General features: G+C 42.1%; 1 protein-coding gene across 1 annotated transcript in view; it reads left to right on the top strand.

Annotated features, from left to right (window-relative positions):
- Positions 1-23,959, top strand: part of PIWIL1 (piwi like RNA-mediated gene silencing 1) — a gene marked incomplete at its 5' end in the record, with an annotated part of 210,131 nt that overhangs the window by 89,208 nt on the left and 96,964 nt on the right. Inside the window, 3 exons of the mRNA XM_068134816.2 lie at positions 771-888; positions 14,259-14,373; positions 17,692-17,879. Coding sequence (XP_067990917.2) covers positions 771-888; positions 14,259-14,373; positions 17,692-17,879 — 421 coding nt within the window. The remainder of the gene's footprint in view (positions 1-770; positions 889-14,258; positions 14,374-17,691; positions 17,880-23,959) is intronic.

Below are 23,959 nucleotides of genomic sequence, written 5' to 3' on the forward strand. Positions count from 1 at the left end.
TTTTGTTGGTCTGTGTTGGCATTTTCAAAAATGCTAAATTTGAATTCATCTCATGCTGCCATCTTTCAACTCTAGGTCTTGTTACTTTGGTCACTTTGCGAATTGCTTGCAAACCTAGTTTTATTTTTTGCACAGAGGTTTTGGCTCGTAGAAGAGCTAAATGAGAGGGAGCAGCATATTCCCATATTGATAAAGAACCAAAGGTGAACAGACAGACAGGCAGGCACACATTGCATTCGGGATGGGGTCAGAGGGTTTAAAAAAAAAAAACCCATCACCACAAGGTGTTGATGGGTTGCACTTTTGAACAACTGGAGAAAGGGGTAGATGCTGACAGACAAGAAGTTAGTTCCACAAATGAGAGATTAGGGGGGTGAAGCTATGGTGTGTTCACCTTCAAATTGGGAATGGTAACCAGGTGTAGGGTTATGGAAGGATCCCTGCAACCTGGGAGGACTGAGTGAGGGGATGAGAGGATGGCAGGACCCAGGCCAAAGGTGAGGTGATATAATCTACTGATTTTATCTTGAATGCATCTCAAGTTAAGAGCCCTTTTGGATGGTTGTTTGAAACATTTGCAATTTGAAATTGAGTACAACAGATCACTTGCCTACAAACTGTGTGAACGTTGTTTCTGTGGTGTTTAACTTGTACCTCAGTTTTTGTTCATATTTGTTCTCATTCCCGGTTAGTCACATACCCTGGGGCTTTTTAATGTTAAACCTGCATCTCATGCTATGTGATTGTATTTTGTGGATCTGCCATCACAGGGTTGAGTGAAAAGATTCGTTCTGATTACAAAGTCATGCGGGAGTTGGCTCAGCACACTCGTGTGAACGCACATGAGCGTTCAAAAGTTCTGCAGCGCTTCATGAACTGCATCAACAGGTGAGGTCTTTAAAAAAAAAAAAGAAAAAGCAATTGAGATATTATATGTGTACAATTTGACCCACTTTTTGCTTCACATGTTCCATGCATGGCCAATTGTTCCCTTTTCTTTACACCTGCTTTCCTCCAACTGCTGCCTCCTGTTTTCCCTTGTCTTTCTTTTCAATTTTCCTCATGTTGCAGCTTCTCCTTCCACCCAATTCACCAAATCCTTTTCCTAAGTAATACGTAGATGGTCCCAAGATCAAACAAAGCACATCATTGTAACGTCTGCCAGTTTTATGACCATCCTTACCGTAACAGCTTCGCTGACAGAATGGCTGAGAGGTACATGCAATTTAACAGTCTTGCTTGTGTTCAAATCCCGACCCAGCCATAAACGGTCATCCCGGATTTTCACAGGCAGGGTGATTCATCAATGTGGGTTCGTCCCTCGGATAGATGTTAAGCCAGGTATCCCATCTGCCAACATTCGTTGGTGGACGTTAAATATCCCACGTTGTCCTTCGCGAAGAGCAGTCGAGCTATCTCCTGCACTGTGAACAAATTCCAAATTCCTGCCGGAACCTACAGAGGACGTTGCATCAGCGGCACAAACGTGCCCGCCCTTAGCCAATGATGCTTCCCCACAGCATTGTGCTGCATAACAACGAATAAGTCGATGAATGGACTGTCACATATTTGGCCAAATTAAAAAAAATAAGTTTGACGCATCGATCCTAGATCTGACAGTTAAATCCTGCCCTCTGTATAATGGTGGCCATGAACTGCCTGAAGACAGACGGCTTCTTAAATAAAGTTTGTCTGCATTGTTACAAAGCAGCTTGCAAGAAGCCACAAATGATTAAGCTGCTTGTCTGAGGACACAGGTATGTTTTCCAGCTGCTTATTTCCCAAATCGGTGTGATTTCTCTTCTTCCTTAAAGCTTTGGAAATCAAGTGAAAGGTCCAGGTGAGCCGCCCATGCTACTTGTGTCATGCACTTTGCGTGAACCCCAAGTGCATGGTTTAGTCGCGATTGTCAATTCTGTAGTCTTTCGCACAGAGAAGAAGGCAAGTTATTGCCGGCACCATGGCCAAATTCCTGCCCTCGCCTTAGTGGAGCATCAGCCCTGATCAGCCGGTTCGTGAAAGACTTGGGCTGAGCTTCCTCCGGCCAACCACACAACATGGGAATAATTGTGGCTGTTGATGTTATTAGTCCCCTACCGGTGTACACCAGAGGGGACTATAGGTTTGCACGCCGTCTGTCCGTCTGTCAGTCCGTCACGCAAAGAACAGTTTTCCGGACTTTCTTTTTCTAAACTCTTCATGCTAATGATTTCAAACTTGGTGCATGGTTTCCTCATGATAAGTTACAGATCAAGTTCGAACTTCACGACATTTCGATCATTTTTGACAAAGTTCTAGTAAACCTTGAACTTTGATAGTGGCACTTTGAACTTTGGGAATTCTGATAATTCTGATGATCCTTAACTCAGTGCAATTTTAAGTTTTAATTTCCTTTAAAAAATATTTTCGCTGCAATAATTGGACCGGTTGAGATCAAATTTTCACCATAGGAGGGACTCTGTAGAATATTTTAATGGTAATTATGACGTCACAGGTCACGTGGTTCGGCCGCCATATTGGTTTTCATGAAAACACGAAAACCCCTTTTTCTCTGCAACGGCTGAACAGATTGAGGCCAAACTTTGCAGGCATAATCGCATACCCATGGCGAACAAAAAAATTCAGCGAGCATGACGTCATGCGTCACATGGCTTCAGAGTTATGACGTTTTTAAGCATGAACCTTTAAAGCCGAGCTCCTCCCTCATTTTTGATCCAATCGAGGGGAAACTTCACAGATCTGTTCAGCATGTCAGTCTACTAAAATGTCGTTTTGGAATTTTTGATAGGGCAAGTGGTTTGGCAGATATCGTTAATTAAACGAAAATATATATATTTTTAAATGGATATCTTGAATCGCTAGTACCTCAGACCGTGCGTTGGTAATTATATAATTCACAGTGCAATACGTGCAGGCCGCTACACGGAGCGACCTTGCGGGCTTATCAACGAGGCGAGGCGTGACACACATGCGTCTCAGCATACCTCAGATCAAGTTTGAAAACCAGCATCAACCGTGCATAAATTTGCATATTCGATTATTTTGGACAAAGTTATGGCACTTTGAACTTTGGTAGGGGACATGTATTGCAGCGCAATACTCAGAATGCTTGTTTTTCATATGAAAATCTCCTTTTAATGTGAGTAAAATTACACTGATGTTTACTGATGTCCTTGTCCATGTGACAAATGTACTAGAAGCTGAATTGTAAATAAATGATTCGTTTTTTTTCTCTTTTGTGCAAGGCATTCATAAGATTCTGCTGTAATTTAACACATTTGGCACATTTGGACTATCTGATCAAAGTATTTCAATGCCTTCTATTTTGTGCTTACATTATTTTACAATTCATTTTCGAAGCATTGTGCGGCTTCCCCTTTCTGAATTTATTTTTGTTTTTTTAGGACCGCTCTCACGGTGGGCAAAAATATCTTTATTGTTCACACCATCACTGTTTATCCATGCATGGCCAAATACATAGCAACAACAACAACATGCATTTTACGGCCATTTTCCCTGCTCGAGCGGGGGTTAGCCTTGCGGTCCCCATGACAATCTTCTCCATTTTGCCCTATTTTCTGCATCTCTCCAAATGGCCAAATTAATGGCCAAATAAGAGATTTGTTTGTGAAATAAATGTTAGCTCTTTCACGAGCCTCGATTCAGTATACAAAAAAAACCCCCCTTCTCTCCCCATCTTGTCTTCCGCTCCCTCTTTTTGTATATTTTGTTTGTCTGGTTGATTTGTTTGTGAAATAAATGTTAGCTCTTTCACGAGCCTCGATTCAGTATACAAAAAAAAAAACCCCTTCGCTCCCCATCTTGTCTTCCGCTCCCTCTTTTTGTATATTTTGTTTGTCTGGTTGATTTGTTTGTGAAATAAATGTTAGCTCTTTCACGAGCCTCGATTCAGTATACAAAAACAAAAAAACCAAAAAAAAAAACATTGTCCCTGTCCGTTTCGTTTTTTTGATGCTGCCTCCTTTAAATTATTTTATCATTTATCCCCCAAAAAATCTACATCTTCGTTTACGCCTCTTCCACCATTCTTTGAATCTATCATTTTCCCATTGTTGATACGGAGGCTTTGCAGCTTCTGTTGAGAGCTGTACTTAGTTTGTTTTTTTTGTTCACTGTCCTCACACATCAAATGCTCGATATGCAAGCAATACTGATCTGTGTATACGTCTGCGTACATAAGTTCCATCACAGCCACTGAATTAAATTCAGTGCACGCTTCTGATTATAATGAAAAAATACAACTGGTTTAAAACTAGCAAATTGTGCAACGAATGTAGTTTATTTAATTAATTATTTTTGTATTTTGCCATACGTTTAAATTTGTTTAGAACTGTGGATTGTATTTACTAGCAACGGTACCCGCCCTACGGGCGGGGCTTAAATTGGGAGGCCCAAATGAAAAGGCAAAATATCAGAAGGCTTTTTTTTATTTTAAACGATTCATATAAACATCCGTTGAATCATATCACACGCAAATAATCAAAATCTAAACAGTACATGGTGCCCATTTTGAAAAAAGATTGAATTCTGCAAAACGGAAGCGGCCGCTACATGTCTTTCTCAGTCGCACGTTTGTGTGAAGAGTGTGCGTCAAATCTGTAACACGGAAGCGGCCGCTACACCTGTTTCTCAGTCGCTTTGCACACGCTGCCGTGTTACTTCGGAGCCGCACGTTTCTGTAGGAAGACTTCGTCAGGAGTCGATCTACTCTCTCCTGGTACGTAGAATTTCAACAAAAGCCACATCACTGTTCATATCGGTAAATATTATTCCATTTTGTTTGGAAAAACTGGAAAATTAGAAAACTTGGAAAAACAATATCGCCTATTTTACTCCAAGGGGTCCAAGGATTACTCACCCAAAATATCGTTGCGATCGGTTCAGCCGTTTTTGCGGTACCTTCGAACGGACGGACGGACATTTGGTGAATTATAGTAAGATAATAGAAGTATGTGGGTGATGTGTTTGGTATATGACCCATGGCATTATATTTTTACGTGGGAGGTACCAAACTGGCGTGTCTGGTACATGATTTGTGAATTTCTTTGGCAGAGGGAGGGTTTAAAAAAATTGCATTATATGTACATGGTGGCCATTTTGAAAAAAAAAAACAAGACCGAAAGTCTAACGGCGGCGTAGCCGGGCTTGTTTTATACTTTAGTTGAAGAGGATGGCATGACCTGGGTGGCGATACCATTTAGAAAATAATGTAAGTATTAAATTATTTTGAGGTACTCCAAGTCTCTAAGCTGTCTGTTTACCATGGAAATGAAGAGATTGCATTGAGACACTGGTTTATTCTATACGTTTCGAGTCAACGATGAACCAACCATACACCGCTCCAATCTCGTAACTTTGCAGTCACGACAATGGGATTGCAGTGTTACGATTATATTTGCTATATTATTATTATTATTGTTGTTCACATTATTATTATTATTATGAAAGCGCTACTACTATATTACGAAACCTGGGCTAATTTGTCTGAAGTGGCCTGAAGGTAAGGTATGAAATGAAGCCTTATACGTACTGTCATTGGAAGACCCGTGTAACGCCTTTGCTTTCGATATTTGATGGTCATTTTAACAATCGGTTTGTTTCACACTGAATGAAAAACGTAATCGTGGAACATGGCGATTGTGTGTTTGACAGGTTTGACTTTGTTCATTATGACGAAGTCTCGCTAGATTTTGAATTTGATGTTTTAAAATACCTGGGCTAATTTGTCTGAAGTGGCCTGAAGGTAAGGTATGAAATGAAGCCTTATACGTACTGTCATTGGAAGACCCGTGTAACGCCTTTGCTTTCGATATTTGATGGTCATTTTAACAATCGGTTTGTTTCACACTGAATGAAAAACGTAATCGTGGAACATGGCGATTGTGTGTTTGACAGGTTTGACTTTGTTCATTATGACGAAGTCTCGCTAGATTTTGAATTTGATGTTTTAAAATTTACTTTCAACATTGTTCTTAATGAACGGGACCAATACCTTTGTTAGTTCACAAGACCGATAGTCTAACAACGGCTTAGCCGGACTTGGATCTGCTGAGTGGAGGATCTGCTGTCCTGTCATGAGATCACATCCTTAGCCCTGATTGGTGTACATTTGTGAGGCACATACATTCATGCATCAGACAGCCAAAGACTGTTGTGGACTGCTTTACCCTGCACCCTACAGCCTGCACTGTAAAAAGACAAATGCAGAGGGCTCATTCCCTTTGTTGTTGTTTTTTTGTTTTGTTTTTTTTATCTGGATGATCAACTGGTATTTTTTTTTAAATTTGGCCTATTATTAGTCCAGGAGCCCAGAAGGTTCATGTGAAAAGCGCCAAAGCTTTGACCTCATGGGCTGATGGAGTCATCCACCGACATCACAAAAATGCATTGCTGCCGGGTCTGACCCGTGGCTTTCCCCTCAATCACTCAATTAGTGACGCCATTACCGAAAAGCCTATTTTTCTCAATATCTGGGAACTATGCATGATAATATCACGAATAAGGTGTCTATACCTATGTTTACCTGGTCAATAATTACACTGGCCAGATTGGTAGAAAGATTCTACCATTATTGGTAGAAAATGTATTTGTTTTCCAGGTAAATGTGCAGCCCACCCGCTCATTAAGCGACGCCATTACCGAACAACGATATAGGGAAAACTTGCAAATTTGCAGTTCACATAATTAACTTGATGTCCTCTTGGCATTACAAGTCTTCTCTATCACTTTCGTCACTCTCATCACTGTCCTCACTCCAAGCATTATCTGAATCGTCCTCATCTACTGAATTATCTTCCACGCCATCCCCGTCATCCTCATGTGGGCCTGTGAGGGACTCTGGAACTGAACTTCCTGGATACCAGTCTGGTTCAAAGCAGTTTTGAGACAACTTCCATCCATAGTCTGTCGGACTCACCCCACCAGTTGGATATGTCTGATCAGTTATCTTCCAGATTCTTGCCACACAGTGCACCATTTTCATATGATTACCAAGTGTCTTGGCGCACGGGGGAAGAGAGGCACAGTTTATCTTCTTTATTCTGGCAAGGGGCTCCTTTTCAGCACCACCACCCATTCGCATGAATGCCTTGTATCTGGCTTCATTAATGTCAGAGGTTTTGAAGCCATGCAGCAAGCAGACAAAGGATGTAACAGCTTGGACGTCTACCTCCTCAGCTGTTAGAGATCGCAATGCCATCACATGAGCTGCATCTGACTCCATCCGCTGGAAGGGCTTCACTTTGCCCTTTCTGTATTAACACGATGTGAAATCACAACCAGTCAAGGCATGAAGGCCGATTAGTGCTTCAGTGGTACCAGTCTGTTTCTTCTCAAGAATGGCAGGTAGTTTAGTGACATCAATGTACCTTCGGTGGTTGCCAGATCCACAGTCCATGATGATGTTGATCCCTTCCGACCTTCCAGAAAGCCCAAGCAGAATGATGAAGACGTCCGTATCAGTGGACCTCACTAGAATGTTACCAGTGGAAATGTTGTTTGCGTGAAAGGCAACGAGTGTGTCAGCTTCTTCATGTCGACATTGGAGGTGATTCGGTTCCTCTATTTGCAGCACATCATCCTCGTTGTTCTTCATCTCCATACACACACCACCATGTGAAAGTGTTTTTCTTCCAATAATTGAACCATATTGGAGCTTCTTCCATTCCTCCATTACAAACCGGGCAAACTCTTCCTTGAATGATCCACTTTTGAGTAACTCTTTCACCTTCATCTCCCCCAACCTTCTGCCTCACTCCTCCCCCTCCTCAAATAACACCTCACTGTGCCTCACCCAATCACCATCAAGCATTTTGTCCGCCCCATCCTTCCCTTTCTCTAAGCTATTCTGAAATCTCTGACACACCTTCAACAGCTCTCCCTACCACTTCCTCCTCTTCCACATCTTACCCTACCCCCCCCCCCCCCCCCGTTTCTGTATCTGATGCTCCCCCTTTCTCTTCATTGACGGTATGGACCTCAAACACCTGGGGCCTTCGCTCAAACTTGACTGATCTCTCCATACAGGTTGCTTCTGACAAACCAGACGTGATCTGCTGAACAGAAACTTTCCTCCTTCATGATGTCTCTGATTCCTTGGTATCTCTCCCAGGTTACTCCCTCCTCCGGTATGATAGACCTGAGCCTCGTCCTGGAGGTGGGGTTGCTATCTTTATTTAAAAAAAAAAACGCTTCCTCACTCTCCCTGCACTGCCCTCTCTCCACCTCACCCCCAGGAATACCTCTGGCTACGGCTTCCCCTTCACTCCCACCTTTTGTTTATATGTGTGTTGTACCGTCCACCAAACAGTGATGACTCCATCTACATTTCACTGTCTGATAATATGGACCAACTTCTATCTACCCATCCTAACTCTCTCTTCCTCATATGTGGTGATTTCAATTGTCACCATGCCAGTTGGCTGGGTGTGGGTACCTCTCTCACCAGCCATGGCTCTTCAGCAAAGGACTTCTGTGACTCACTGGGACTGACACAATCTGTCAATTTCCCGACCCGGATTTCAGTCAACGGAGCATCTTCTCTTCTGGAATTTGTTATGACTAACTACCCTGAAAATGTCTGCTGCTCTTCTTCTGCTCCAATCGGTTTATATGATCATGTGCTTGTTAAAGTGTTCATCTCTCTGACCATTCTCAGAGAGCCTCCTCAGCGTCAACGATCTGGCATTTCACTCAGGCCAACTGGCACGGTCTTCAAGCAGCCATCAATCATCTGGACTGGTCTCCCATCTCTGCCGCCTCTGACAACAACTCATCCTGGGAATTCTTCCAAAGTAAATTGCTCTCTCTCATGGACAGATTTATCCCATCTCGTCTTCAGTTGTCATACCCTTCCTCCCGTCCATGGTACACGGAATCTTGTGGTGAGGCTGTTGCCCAGAAACAACTTGCCTTCGTCTCCTGGAAAGCAAATCCAACAGAAGGAAATCTCATTTCCTTTCACAAAGCCTGAAACAAGTGTGTGTCCACCCTCAGGAGAGGCAGGAAACAATATCTCTCCGTTCTCAAGACCGAACTCTCTTATCTGTCTCCCTCTTCCAAATCCTGGTGGCGTCTGGTCAAATCTGTTTCTGGTGTTTGTTCCGCCTCCATCCCCTCCCTCACCTCAAACGGCTACACAGCTGACTCCGCACGTGAAAAAGCTGAATGCCTCAACTCTGTGTTTGCCTCTAAATCTTTTTTCCCAAACCCATCCCTCTCTGTACCCACCGTACCCAGTCGTACCCAGCTGCTCTTGGACTCCATGTCCTTTCCTCCTGACAAGGTGGAAAAGTTTCTGTCAACCCTTGACTCTGATTGTGCAACTGGACTTGGCGGCATCAGCCCACAGGTCCTAAAATCCTGTTCTTCCGCTCTTTCACTCCCTCTCTCTGTTCTCTTCACCCTCTCTTTTGCTCAAGGTCATCTGCCATCTGCTTGGAAATCAGCTAACATCACTGCTTTGCACAAAAAGGTGCAAAAACAGATCCTAGCAACTACAGACCAATCAGCCTTCTCCCAATTATCAGCAAAGTCATGGAATCCATCATTGCTTTGGATATGAAATCTTTCCTCTTCTCCAATGGCTTGATCTCTGATCATCAATTTGGTTTCAGACCTGGTCACTCTACTCTGGACATGCTGCTTCTGCTTTCTCAACAATGGATGGAGGTCCTCAATGCCAAACAGGAAATTAGAGCCGTCTCCCTTGACATATCACGTGCCTTCGATACGTTCTGGCACCCCGCTCTGCTCACCAAACACTCCTCCTTTGGTATCCATGGAAATCTCCACGCATGGCTGGCGGACTTCCTCTCTATTCGTAGTCAACGTGTGGCCCTGAATGGGTTTCTCTAATCTCCTCTTCCTGTTCAGGCTGGAGTTCCCCAAGGCAGTGTTCTGGGTCCTGTGCTTTTTCTGGTCTTCATCAATGATCTCTCTGACTCTTGAAAATCCTCTCTATCTCTTTGCTGATGACTCTACTCTCTGTCGCTCCATTCCTCATCCCTCAGATCGGTAGTCTGCAGCCTCCTCACTATCTGCAGACCTGGACAAAATCAGACTGGGCAAACAAGTGGAACATGTCTTTCAATCCTGACAAATCTCACACTCTTAAGATGTCTCTCTGAAAAGACCGACTGGACAACCCTCCCATCCACTTTCTGAATAATCCTCTCCAAAAAGTTCTGTCACTCAAGCTTTTGGGTCTCACTATCTGCCATGATCTTTCCTGGGAAAACCACATTTCAAATCTGGCCTCCAAAGCCAGTCGCCGACTGGGCATCCTCCGTCGTCCGAAGTCCTTCCTTGGCACACCTGAGCTCCTCACCACATACAAGGCTTTCATCCGCAGCTCAATGGAATACTGCTCTCCCCTCTGGGCTGGTGCTCCTGCCTCACACCTAGCTCGTCTTCACGCTGTTGAAACCAAAGAGTTCAGAATCATTGGAATCTCCCGCGATGAAGCTAACTCTCAGGGCCTTTCACTCACTCACCGCAGGCAGGTTGGTGGTCTTTCCGTCTTCTACCGACTCCTCTCCGGCCTTGCCCCCCCCCCCCAGCTCTCTCTGGGCTCTGTCCTCCAAATATTCCTACAGGTCGCACAAGATCTGCCTGCAACCCTCTTATGGTTAAACTGCCAAAATCAAGACTCTCTGCTCACCTTCACTCCTTCGTTCCTCTTTTCTCCCGCCTCTGGAACAAACTCCCTCACTCTCTTCAATCCCACTCCTCCCTCCAGGTCTTTAAAACAGCTGTTCACCACCATCTCTTATCTTCCCCCATCCAAAACCTTGATCTTTTCTACCCCCGCTAATTTCACCCCAAATCCACTTTTTTGAAATACCATCTTCTTTCCTGGAAGTCCTTGGTGTCCTTGTGTTTTATACTTCTCCCACCCCCCCCCCCCCCCTTCCCATGCCTCCTCCCCCCAAGCCCTCTCCCTCCCACACATCTCCCGATGTCCCTGCTCTCAAATGTTGTGTTTGTGTGCTTCCCCTTCTCTCCCCGTCTTGTCTACCGCGCCCTCTTTTTGTATATTTTGTTTGTCTGTTTGATTTGTTTGTGTGATAAATGTTAGCTCTTTCACAAGCCTCGATTCTGTATACAAAAAAAATTAAAAAAATTCTGTGCCACTCTGTCGCTGTGCCTGTCCAGGTCCAGTGATGATGATGAATGATTGAGGAGTAGTTGAACGATGCGGGTTTCGCTTGGTATCTTTGATTGATGGTGACTGGTATTTGTCGAGCACTAAATGGATTTGCTCCCCACGACACAACCATACTTTTGCCAAAAGATCCTTTGCCATATAGTACATGGTGTTGTGTCATTGTAGTGCAAAATTTGCTACACTAGTGGAACCAATGTTTTTTGGAATCCTTATACCCTAAGCAACAAGACCTGAGTTGGTTCCATTTTTTTCAATGGCGTCTTTGGTGGCCATTTAGACTTTCAAAATGGCCGCCATTTTTGCAATTTTGTATGTATCTTTTCACATAAAACACTTTGATTAACCATTTTTTCTGGCATTTATGTCATTCCTTGTATAGTACTTGTACAGCTACAGTCTCGTATTCTGATACATCTGGGGGAACTTGTTGATAGACAGCAAGAGCAGTCCCATGGAATGTGTTCCGTCCATCAGCTGTGTCTACCTTGGCATCTATGTTATCAGCTGAGCATCTGATTGGCAGATTTTTCAACAGTCCTGGAGGCATGTAAACGCCATTGAATTCATTCATATTCTCTTGGACTGTGGTGGCAATCTTTGAAGTGATCTCCTTTACACATTGATATGAAACACCAACGCCACTCTGGTACATCATGTCTATGTCTGCGACTGCGGTGTTCATGATGGCTATGGAGTGAAAGTCCAACCCCTAATGGCGTTTCAGTTGTGAACCTGAAGGTTGAAGTTGAGGACTTTGGCTGATATTGCACCTGCCGATCAGATTTGAACTCCTGGATGATGTGCTGTCCAATAAGTGCACATGTTCCATTTATCTTTTCATTGCGCGATTGTGTTTTGGTGGTGGATAACCACCGTTTAGAGGCCATTTTTCCCCGCAAAGCGGGGGTTGGCCTTTTCGGGGACCGTGGTAGTTGTTGTTTTTTGGTCCCCTTTTTGAAGCAATGTTTTACGGCCGGATGCCCTTCCTGACGCCAACCCTTTTTGCCGCCTTCAACGACAAACAGGGAATTACCAGTGAACTGGTACTCAATTAGCCGACCTCGGAAGGATGACAGGCTGAGTCAACCCCCCTGGCATTAATTCGGCGATCGACCGAGATTCGAACCCAGGATCCTAGGATCCTAAGCCGGCATCCTAGCCGCTAGCCCAACACCAGGGATTATGCTCCCTGGAAATTTGAAATTGGCATGAGCAACGTCAACCAAAGGTTCAGGAGTTCTCTCTTGGCAGAATACACAAAGTTCATAACTTGTGCATTGCTTCTTAGAAGGCGGCTCTTCAAACGATGACATTATGCGGTGGTGAAGCTGAAATCCAACTTGTCTATGAATACCTGTAAGATAAAAAAAAGAATAAAGCAAATGTTCATATTTCTTTCATTATTGTAATTATAGTTATCTCTGTGTAATTTAAGACTGTAGAAATTAGAATACATACAAAATTGCAAAAAACGGCGGCCATTTTGAAATTCAAAATGGCCGCCGAAGACGCCATTGAAAAAAATGGAACCAACTCGGGTCTTGTTGCCAAGGGTATATAGATGCAAAAAAGCATTGGTTCCACTAGTGTAGCAAATTTTGCACTTACATATAATAATTCTACATAACACCATGTACTAATAGTTGCATATGTGGACTTGTTGCATATGTTGCACATGCAGCATTTTTTGCTGTTTCCCAGTTGCTGGAATTGAAACACTTCAGGGCACGTTTCTTTTCTCTTTCTTTGCAAATTATACAAACGGGGGCGTCATTTGCCATGATCTGTAAATAACAAAAAGGGACAGAGACCAATGCATTATTTACCACATTGTAACAAAAGACAGAGATGGTATGACTCCAGTGGGCAACTTTCAGGGTGAACTCCACATTTTCAAGCACTGGAGTTGGCATTGTAATATTTCACCATAAAAACATGGGTATAGACACCTTATTTGTGTTATTATAATGCGTTGTTTTTCAGATATTAATGAAAATGGGTTTTTCCGCAATGGCGTTGCTAACTAAGTGGGTGAACTAAACATTTACCTGGAAAACTATACATTTTCTAGCAATAATGTGGGTGTCAGTGTAATTATTGACCATGTAAACATAGGTATAGACACCTTATTCATGATATTATCATGCATAGTTCTCCAGATATTGAGAAAAATAGATTTTTCGGTAATGGCGTCACTAATTGAGTGATTTCGGGGGGAAAGCCACGGGTCAGACCCGGCAGCAATGCGTTTTTGTGATGTCGGTGGATGACCCCATCAGCCCATGAGGTCAAACGTACCGGCGCTTTTCACTTGAATAAACCTTCTGGGCTCCTGGCCTGTCCGAATAAGAAAAGATGATTTGTTTACATCAGCCTTCCTCTATCTACCCCGCTGGACTTGGGACCAGTAAGTATATTCTCCCCCAATCCTACAACCCCCAAGGCTTTTCATTTTAATAAAATTTTGTTTTGGGGTTTGATAGTTGAATGGTTCTTAAGTCCAATCAAATGTATGTCCACATTGATTCCGGCATGTTGGTGGATTGGTTGGCAGAAATATTCAAATTCAGACCTTTGTAAGCTGAACCACATTTTTACCTCTGCCACCGAACGTAGACGCAGGTTATATTTTCACCCATTTTTTTTTTTTTTTTTTTTTGGTGGGCAGGATATCTCTGTCATGGGCAGATTAAACTTGGTGGTCTGGTTGGGTGTGTGATGAGGATGAAATGGTTCGATTTTGGTGAAGATCCAGATCTGCATACGACAATTTTTAAAGTGATTCTTCACCATTGGGAAATAAGACCAAAATGACTTCATTGGACATGATATTTCAAAAAGTTGTGGATGAGTTGGGTAGTTGACCAAAACAAGCCAATTCGATTTTTTTGTCGAAGTATGGATCCAGATCCATCCTATCGATGGGATACAAAACATAAAATGTTCAGCCTGGTGAAGAGGTATGCACTTTACTGAGTGCCGTTCTATCTGTTTTGTGTTTTGTCACCAGTCCCAAAATCCCTTATGCTATCCCACTACCTGACATGTTTGCTTGTGGTTGTCTACACAGCAACGTGGAAGTGAAGGAGCTGATGGACAAGTGGGGTTTAGCCTTCGACAGAGAGCTTGTCAACCTGAAAGCACGTGTTTTGCCCACGGAGAGGCTGTCACAGAATGGCCAGACAGTGAGTTATTTGAGTGGAAGATGCCAAAGGGAAAGGTTTCAACACTTTTTTCTCTCTATTAAACATTGATGCATGCATAGATACGGCATTTATTTGTATTTGTTTTAATTAAAGGTCTTTATTTGAAAAACGGAATTCCAATTGCATTCACATGATTAACCAACCTGGAGCTGAATGAGTTTTAGGCGTCATATTTTCACGCAAATAACCCACAAGCTATATGTTAAATTGGTTCCAAAAATTCCAACTGTGGGTTAGATGTGCCTGAAATCTTCTAGAGCATTTTCCCCAGGTGCAGGGTATACCAAGGGGCAGGTTATTGTCCCCCGTCGCACCGCGGAGCGAAAGGGGGACTATGGTTTTTCCGTCCGTCCGTCTGTCCGTGCGTGCGTAAGCGAAGGACCGAATTCTAATTTGGTGTGTGGGTGCAACTAGGCATAAGGAAGAAGGCTATTGAAAATTGGGTCGCCACATCAAAATCCAAGATGGTCACCGCCATGTATGTCTGAACCTTGTGAGCGAAATATCTTGAAAAATAAACGAACTACTAACTTCTAATCTGGTGTGTGGGTGTATCGACGCATAAGGGAGAACGCTGTTGAAAATTGGGTCGCCACGTAAAACTCCAAGATGGCCGCCTTGCGTCTTCCACTTTGTCAACTCGCATCACTTCACCGACGGGGGACCTAGGCGTAACGCTTGTATTTTATTGTGTGTGTGCGTCCACGTGCACTACTGGTCAAAAGTTTTAGAACACCTCAATTTTTCCAGTTTTTATTGAAATTTACGCAGTTTAATGTCTCAATGTACTCTGAAATGAAGCATAGAACAAATAAACAATTGGAGATAAAAAGAAATCATAGAATAATTTTGTTAAACAAAATTTAATTTAAAATTTTGACTCAGCAAAGTAGCCACCTTTTGCAGATATAACCGCCAAACACACTCGTGGCATTCTTTCTGCAATGGAAATCAAATATTGTTTGGGAAGTTCTTCTCAACACTGTTGCAGAAGTTCCCACAAATGTGATGCACTTATAGGTTGCTTTGCTTTAACCCTGCTGTCCAGTTCATCTCAAACCAGCTCGATGGGGTTTAAGTCTGGAGACTGTGCTGGCCATTCCATGATTTGAAGCCTACCATCTTGTTCTTTACCTCGAAGGTAGTTTTGACATAGCCTGGAGGTGTGTTTGGGGTCATTATATTGCTGTAGGATGAACCCCTGACCAACCAGGCATATACCAGAGGGTATTGCATGGCGCTGCAAAATGCTGTGGTAGCCCTTTTGGTTCAGGGTGCCAGTCACTCTGTGCAAGTCGCCGACTCTGGATCCAGCAAAAGAGCCCCAGACCATCACGCTTCCTCCTCCATGTTTGACAGTTAGTGACACACTGAGGAACCGTCCTAATGCCCACTTGACGGCGTACAAAAACCCTGCGTGATGAACCAAAGATTTCAAATTTTGATTCATTGGTCCATAAGACCTTCCAGTCTTCAGTAGTCCACTGGTGGTGCTTCATGGCCCAGGCAAGCCTCTTTTTCTTATTTTGCCATCTTAGCAATGGCTTTCTTACTGTCATTCGACCTGTCAAACATGTAGCTCGATGTCTTCTCTTCACAGTTGAAACTGAGACTTGCTTACTTCAACCGGTGTTAAGCTGTGCTTGAAGCTGTTGTCCTGTGAGCCGCCTATCACACAAGCTGTTGACTCTCAGAAACTTGTCTTCTGATTCTGTTGTGGCTTTGGGTCTGCTGGACCTCTTCCTGTCAGTTTCCTGCAGTTTCCAATATACTACTTCCTGCAGTGCAATATTGTCCAAATAATGCTTCAGAGGGTGTAATAACAGTCTGTTCCAATTCTGCTTTTATACAGACAGGGGTTTGTAAGCAAGTAATCAGCAGAGGTTGGGACACCTGTAGGAATTGTTTGCATCAACTTTCAAGGCTTAATTTACTTACATTGCCGCAAAACAGCTGTAAGTTGTTAACCCATTACTTGTTCCCTGAAGAAAGCCTTTTTTTTTTTTTCCAATATAACTGCAATTTACATTATTTTCCCGTTTTTGCCAACCTAAACTTTGTTTTTTTACCTTTAGCAGTTTACTGCTTACCTTTGTACCATTTCAGGTTATTCACTGGACATTAAACTGTGTAAATTTCAATAAAAACTGGGGAAAAAAAAAACCCCGCTTGGAGTTTGCAAAAGAGCACCAAAAGGACTCTCACACTGAGAAACAAGACCCCAGATCGGTGGAGTGTTGCAGTGATGGTTGTCCTTCTGGAAGTTTCTCCCATCTCCACACAGGATCTCTGGAGCTCAGCCAGAGTGACCATTGGGTTCTTGGTCACCTCTCTTACCAAGGCCCTTCTCCCCCGATTGCTCAGTTTGGCCGGGCAGCCAGCTCGAGGAAGTCCTGGTTGTTCCAAACTTCTTCCATTTAAGAATTATGGAGGCCCCTGTGCTCTTGGGAACCTTCAATGCAGCAGATATTTTTTGGTAGGCTTCCCCAAATCTGTGCCTCGACACAATCCTGTCTCTGAGCTCTGCAGGCAGTTACTTCGACCTCATGGCTTGGTTTTTGCTCTGATATGCATTGTCAGCTGTGAGACCTCATATAGACAGGTGTGTGCCTTTCCAAATCATGTCCAATCAATTGAATTTACCACAGGTGGACTCCAATCAAGGTGTAGAAACATCTCAAAGATAATCAAGAGAAATGGGAGGCACCTGAGCTAAATTTAAAGTGTCATAGCAAAGGGTCTGAATACTTCCCTCGGTGAAAGCCTCTCCACACTGAAAGACACATGACAGCCCACAGAATGTTGTTTCTCAGTCTGAGTCCTTTCGGTGCTTTTTTGCAAACTCCAAGCGGGAAGCCGAGAAACGTGTGTTTGTGTGTGTTGTCCAGCGGAAGCCGAGAAACGAGTTTTCAGGCCCCATGTTAAAGTTACACACAGAAACCATCCCATATATAAGGGAGGGGTCCTTTGCACCTCCCTTGCTTAAACAATGACATTCAGCTTGCGCACATGGTGGAAGTGTGTGTCCCCAAGGTGAGAAATTTGCTCTTGTCTCTACGTTAAAAGCTATGGTGGTGGTATTTTTGTTGTTGTTGGTATTTATTTATATTGGCAGCATTCTGCTTTGTCCAGCTCATCCTATGAGTGAACGACACTGCAGTTCATTTTATATGCTTGTGCATTTATGATGTTGCACTTTTGTGTAATGGAGTAGGGTAGCCAGAATCTGGCGTTGGTAAGCTTTTGTTGTTTTGCCTTTCACTCTCTCACCCCCTTCCTTTGCTCCACCTACCGCAGTACTCGTACAACCCCAATTCGGCCGACTGGTCACGCGAGTGCAGAGGCTTGCGTCTAATCAGTGCTATTTCTCTGACTAATTGGATACTGGTGTTTACACGTCACTTTATTGAAGGCGCGCGGACCCTGGTGCAACACCTGTGCCGTGTCGGCCCACCAATGGGCATGGCTATCTCTCCTGCAATAATGTGAGTCAAAATGCAGCTCCATTATGGCGTTTGCTTTCTGCTCACACAACCCATGCTTTAATTAATGTGCTTGAAACAACCTTTTCCTTTTAATATATTGTTATGAATTTTAGGGTAGGGCATATGTAGATCCAGGTAGATCTGCATCGAGGCAATTCCACAGGTTGATGGACATGGCTTTGAAAATTAAAATGTGAAATTTCATGTTTCAATATATTTTTAAACTGGTTATACATGCAAGTCGGTGAAACAAACAATGAATTGTCATTTCTGTTCGAATTTTTTGAGAAATTAGCGAGTGAATTGGGAGCAAATTTTTTTGGCAAAAAAAGTTTTAAAAAATCTGAAAAAGTGGGACTTGCATTAGAAGTAGGTAGACAAGAAATATTCCAAACTCATTTGTGTGTCCAGACTGTGTGGTGATCACATTTTCTGAATTACATATCAGTTTGATGATACCTTGTCATTTTGAATGTAAAAAAGTGTCATGGTGTGCCTCTTTGTATGATGTAATGTGAGTAACCAAAAAAGCACATCTGTTTTCTGAGATCAACTTCTTTATTGAGTACAAATCTGGTCATTCAAATTTTCTTAGTTCCAATGTCTCCTGATTAAAATATTAATGTTTTATTAATATTCATGGGCACATTTATTAATAAACAGCAAGCAAATGTGGTAACATGAGTAACCGTGTGACGTGAGTAACCGATGGTGTAACGTGAGTAACCATGTTTCCTTTGGAACTAAATGTCAAATTACAGCCTGTGACTACATGAAAGTTCTGTGGTGTACGTGAAATGAATTTAGTGATGTGTGTTACCCTAAAACAATAGATGGCAGTGTAAACAAAGGAGTCTACCCATCATGTAATTCACTTTCTCCTGGCCACATGTTCTCATGTTGTACATGTCTACACTCATCTCTGATAAACTGTACATCATTAATACTAATTACTAATTATACTTATCTAATTGTATACTAATTGTCCTTTTTTGTTTAAATTTTTTTTAGCAACAGTATTATTTAATGTAACCTCCATCCTAACCCACAAGTTTTTAAGTTACATATGTTGTGTGCAAAGTATGATTTCTTAGCATAGAAATGCTAGTTAAAAGATAAAGATAAAATAAATAGAAAGAAAAAATATAGACATAGAAATAAAGTATAAAGAAATGAAGTATAAAATTAAATAAATAAATAAATAAAGTATAACAGAAATAAAGACAGTGTTTGAAGCTGCCCAGCGGATTTATGGTATCACCCGCATGCATTGTCTGGAGATAGTACAGGATGAAGTCTCTGCCCATGTTCTTACAAAGGACACATGCAGCAGTGCAAGTGACACCAATGCAAATGTGGAATCTGATGTTAGGGTAGGAGATTGGTATGCAGTGGAGTACGAGAAGAAGCTGTATCCTGGAAAAGTGCTGGCCTTTGGTAATCAAAATGATTATCAAGTTTCTGTGATGGAGCAAGCAGGCAAGTACTGGAAATGGCCCAAACAACGAGACAATATCTTTTACATCAAAGAGAACCTGAAGAAAAAAAAATAGAGGCCCCAGAAGTTGCCAATAACCGTGGCCACTTCAAGTTCTGTGAGGAATTTTAACAATTGGAACATTGCCTTATGGAAAGATGCAGAACATTGTTGCGTTTTTTTTTTATCCCAAGTTCTGTGAGGAATTATAACAATCGGAACATTGCCTTATGGAAAGATGCAGAACATTGTTGTGTTTGTATTTTTATTTTTTTTCAATCCCAAAAAATTTCATATTTCTTTGTGCTGCCTTGCTGCCTGCTGATTGACAAAGTATTTAAGACATATTCATTCATTAATATTCAGCACTAGTATCAAAAGTGTAGGTTAAGAGAAAAGAGCTTAACAATGCAGAAAATTAACTGAGGCCTGCTGGGTGGTCACTTTTTACATTTGTACTTTATGATACATTAATGCATACTGCTTACTATCTTTTTTTTTTCTTGCGTTTTACCAAAATTAGATTGAATATGATAGTGATATACAGAGTATTATTACTTATCATGTCTTTTTAATCTAAATAAGTTGATTAACAATTGATATCACCAAAAAAAATTGACAAATGATTCGGATAGAGTACGGACAAAATGTAACTTGAGTAACCGTAACGTGAGTAACCATGTTTTATGTCTCATACATCAAAATTATTATTTTCAGAGGTTTTCTTTTACCAACAATATGTGACCCAGTATTGGGACTGTACAGAACATAAAAAGTTATCTTGTAATACCTCAGATTAGGACATTTTTGAAATTTGTTGTCTTTTCATTACATGCATGTCCAAATCATGTAACCTGAGTAACCGACACATTTTTGTGGATATAACACAAACAAAATTCTTTTCTAAGTTTCTTTCTTTATGCTTGTGTCGTTTATGTTGTCCACTACAAGCTATGAGTAAATAATAAACTTCATTGCATGTGTTTAGAAATTTGCCCTCTTTGAATGAGTCATTGTTGCTTCAAATGTAACGTGAGTAACCGTGGAATTGCTCATGGATAGGTGCTTCTGCTGTCGTGATGGGGAATCTTGATGTAATTTCTGTTGAGGCGGTTTGTTCGGATTAAGTGTATCTTTGTGGTCATACGAGGATGGCTTTGTGATAAGTAGAATAGGGATGAAGCTAATTCCCTGCTGTGTCAAACCTGTGATCATCCATATGTCCTGTCCCGTATGGCAACGCACAGAGACACGAGCTAGGAATCCATCCCCATAAGTGCACGCAATATTTAATTCCACCCCCCTCCCCCCCTTATAATAAAACTCACCGAAAGCCAGTTTGGGGCACTGCGATGCAGCTGCAGCCAGCTACATCACCGGCTTGCATGGCAACACTCATTGCTCAGGCAGGCCAAGTAAGAAGCAGGCCTCCGATTGGCAGAGTAAGGAAGAGCTGGTGATTGGCCAGGGGAGGGGCAAGAAGCTTCCTTCAGATTGGGGGACGTGAGGGGTGAGCAAGAAGCGACGCGCTGATTGGGACAGAGGATTGGTGACCTCACGAGACGGCCGGTAAAACGACTCGCTCGCCGGCATTTTGCTCTCTCCCTTTGCCCTCTTGCTTTGGACTGTCTCTTGCGCTGGACCTTCTCTTGTCTTCGGACTTTGGTGGAGAAACGAGGAGTTCAAAGACGGTGGAGAGACGGAGCGCTGACGATTCTCCTTCCCTGCGTTCATGTGCGAATGACGAGCGTGCGAGCGATGCGCTCGGTGAGGCCTAACAGCGCGCGAGAGGGGGAGCGTTTCTTCCCGCGAACCGGGGCCGCGTCGGACGACTGCACTCGGAGCTGACCATCCCTGACGATCCCAGACACACTGCAGACCGAGATAAGCCGCACCACACAGAACACAACGGTTTCTTTGATTAATTATTCCCGTGTGCTTGTTTTTGAATTGAGGTGTGTGGTATCCCAACCTAGGTCTTAGTTTTTACCGTCGCGTTCATTGTTCTCGGGTTCCGTATAATAAATCGTTTATTTTTGCACATAAATTCCGTCTTCGGTTTGGATTATTTCCTGCAGGTTTGAAGACTGCTCGGGACGACAGGTAAGTTGCCGTTTCTTCTTCCTCCTCTCCCTTCCTCCCGCGCATATATCGTGAGTCCGTGGTTGAATAATGCCTCAAATAACACTCGATTTGCTATCCATGATTCCCCGGTATTCACCGAGGGGAATTACACGACAATATATATATATATAGAGAACCAATTTAATTGTCCAATTTTATGTTTATGTATATGTGTATGTATGTATGTATATATATATATATATATATATATATATATATATATATATTACTAGCTGCGCTCGCCTCACCAAGCTTCGATACTGGGGGAACGGGCTTATTTTAACTGAGGCTAATGACTGTACCTGAGTTGCTGTGTTGTCATGATTTTCACCAATCATAATACAAACAATTACTTTGCACAAATGTATTTGTTGTGTTTGTGATATTACATTTTTATAGGCAATTTAGGTTGAAGATTTAGGTTGAATGTTTTTTTTTCAAGAAAGAACCCCTCTGCACATACATAGGGGAGGGGTAGGTGCAGACTGGAAGTTTGGGACGATTACACCTCACCACCACGTAATTCAAAACACCTCACCACCAAGTAATTCAAAACACCTCACCACCAAGTAATTCAAAACATCTCACCACCACGTAATTCAAAACGCCTCACCACCACGTAATTCAAAATACCTCACCACCAAGTAATTCAAAACACCTCACCACCAAGTAATTTAAAACACCTCACAGCCATAAAACACGTAATAAAAACACCTCACCACCACGAAATTGAAAACACCTCGCAGCCATCAAACACGTAATAAAAACACTTCACAGCCATAAAACACGTAAAAAAACACCTCACCACCACAAAATTAAAAACACCTCAGCCATAAAACACGTAATAAAAACACCTCACAGCCATAAAACACGTAATAAAAACACCTCACAGCCATAAAACACATAATAAAAACCTCACAGCCATAAAACACGTAATAAAAACACCTCACCACCACAAAATTAAAAACACCTCACAGCCTTAAAACGCGTAATAAAAACACCTCACAGCCATAAAACACGTAATAAAAACACCTCACCACCACAAAATCAAAAACACCTCACCACCACGAAATTGAAAACACCTCGCAGCCATCAAACACGTAATAAAAACACCTCACAGCCATAAAACACGTAATAAAAACACCTCACCACCACAAAATTAAAAACACCTCACAGCCATAAAACACGTAATAAAACACCTCACAACCATAAAACACATAATAAAAACCTCACAGCCATAAAACACGTAATAAAAACACCTCACCACCACAAAATTAAAAACACCTCACAGCCTTAAAACGCGTAATAAAAACACCTCACAGCCATAAAACACGTAATAAAAACACCTCACCACCACAAAATTAAAAACACCTCACCACCACGAAATTGAAAACACCTCGCAGCCATCAAACACGTAATAAAAACACCTCACAGCCATAAAACACGTAATAAAAACACCTCACCACCACAAAATTAAAAACACCTCACAGCCATAAAACACGTAATAAAACACCTCACAGCCATAAAACACATAATAAAAACCTCACAGCCATAAAACACGTAATAAAAACACCTCACCACCACAAAATTAAAAACACCTCACAGCCTTAAAACGCGTAATAAAAACACCTCACAGCCATAAAACACGTAATAAAAACACCTCACCACCACAAAATTAAAAACACCTCACAGCCATAAAACACATAATAAAAACCTCACAGCCATAAAACACGTATAGACGGGTCAATATATGAAAAATAAGGGCCTAACCCCAAAAAAAATTATAATAAAGGTTTTTTTGTTTTAGGTGTATCATTAGGTTGTACTAGACCCCTGAAAAAAAGTTTACCAAAATTTGACTCCGGGAAAGTGGTTCATTAGCATATTTTCAAAATGGCACCCCCAAAATTTTCAATGTACAGAAAAAAAAATTCTTGTTCAATTTAGACCCTATAAATGTATTACAAATAGATAGAAACATGGTTGCTTTACCTAATGAACACATCAGAAAATTTCTATGACGTCATTGTGACGTCATAATGACGTTGCTGTCTCAATTACGTCATATGATATCATGAATCATTACTGTTTTTCCTTACTACCAAGACTTAAATAAATATTATTTGTTTCAGGATTTGAAAATGGATAACGGAGAGCTTGACGAAGACGTCTGCCCAATTTGCAAAGCGAGTTTGGAAGACGCCAAGGACACTGATGTTTCCAAACTTTCAAGGAAGGGTGTTGAAAAAATCAACAAATCAAGCCAAGAAAGGGGTTGTGATGATGTTGTCGCAAGACCAAACCAACGAGTACACAAGAAATGTCGATCCTCGTGGACAAATGAAAAAGCAATCAAACAGGCTTTAAAACGTTCTTCTGAATCATCATCACCTGTAAAGAAGAAGAGCCGCCGTATTAGCTTAGGGCCATATGACCCTAAAAAGGACTGCCTCTTCTGTGGCCATGAAATTTCTAAGGG

This window comes from Myxine glutinosa, chromosome 13, assembly GCF_964187855.1.
Source record: "Myxine glutinosa chromosome 13, kmMyxGlut1.1, whole genome shotgun sequence".
NCBI lineage: Eukaryota > Metazoa > Chordata > Myxini > Myxiniformes > Myxinidae > Myxine > Myxine glutinosa.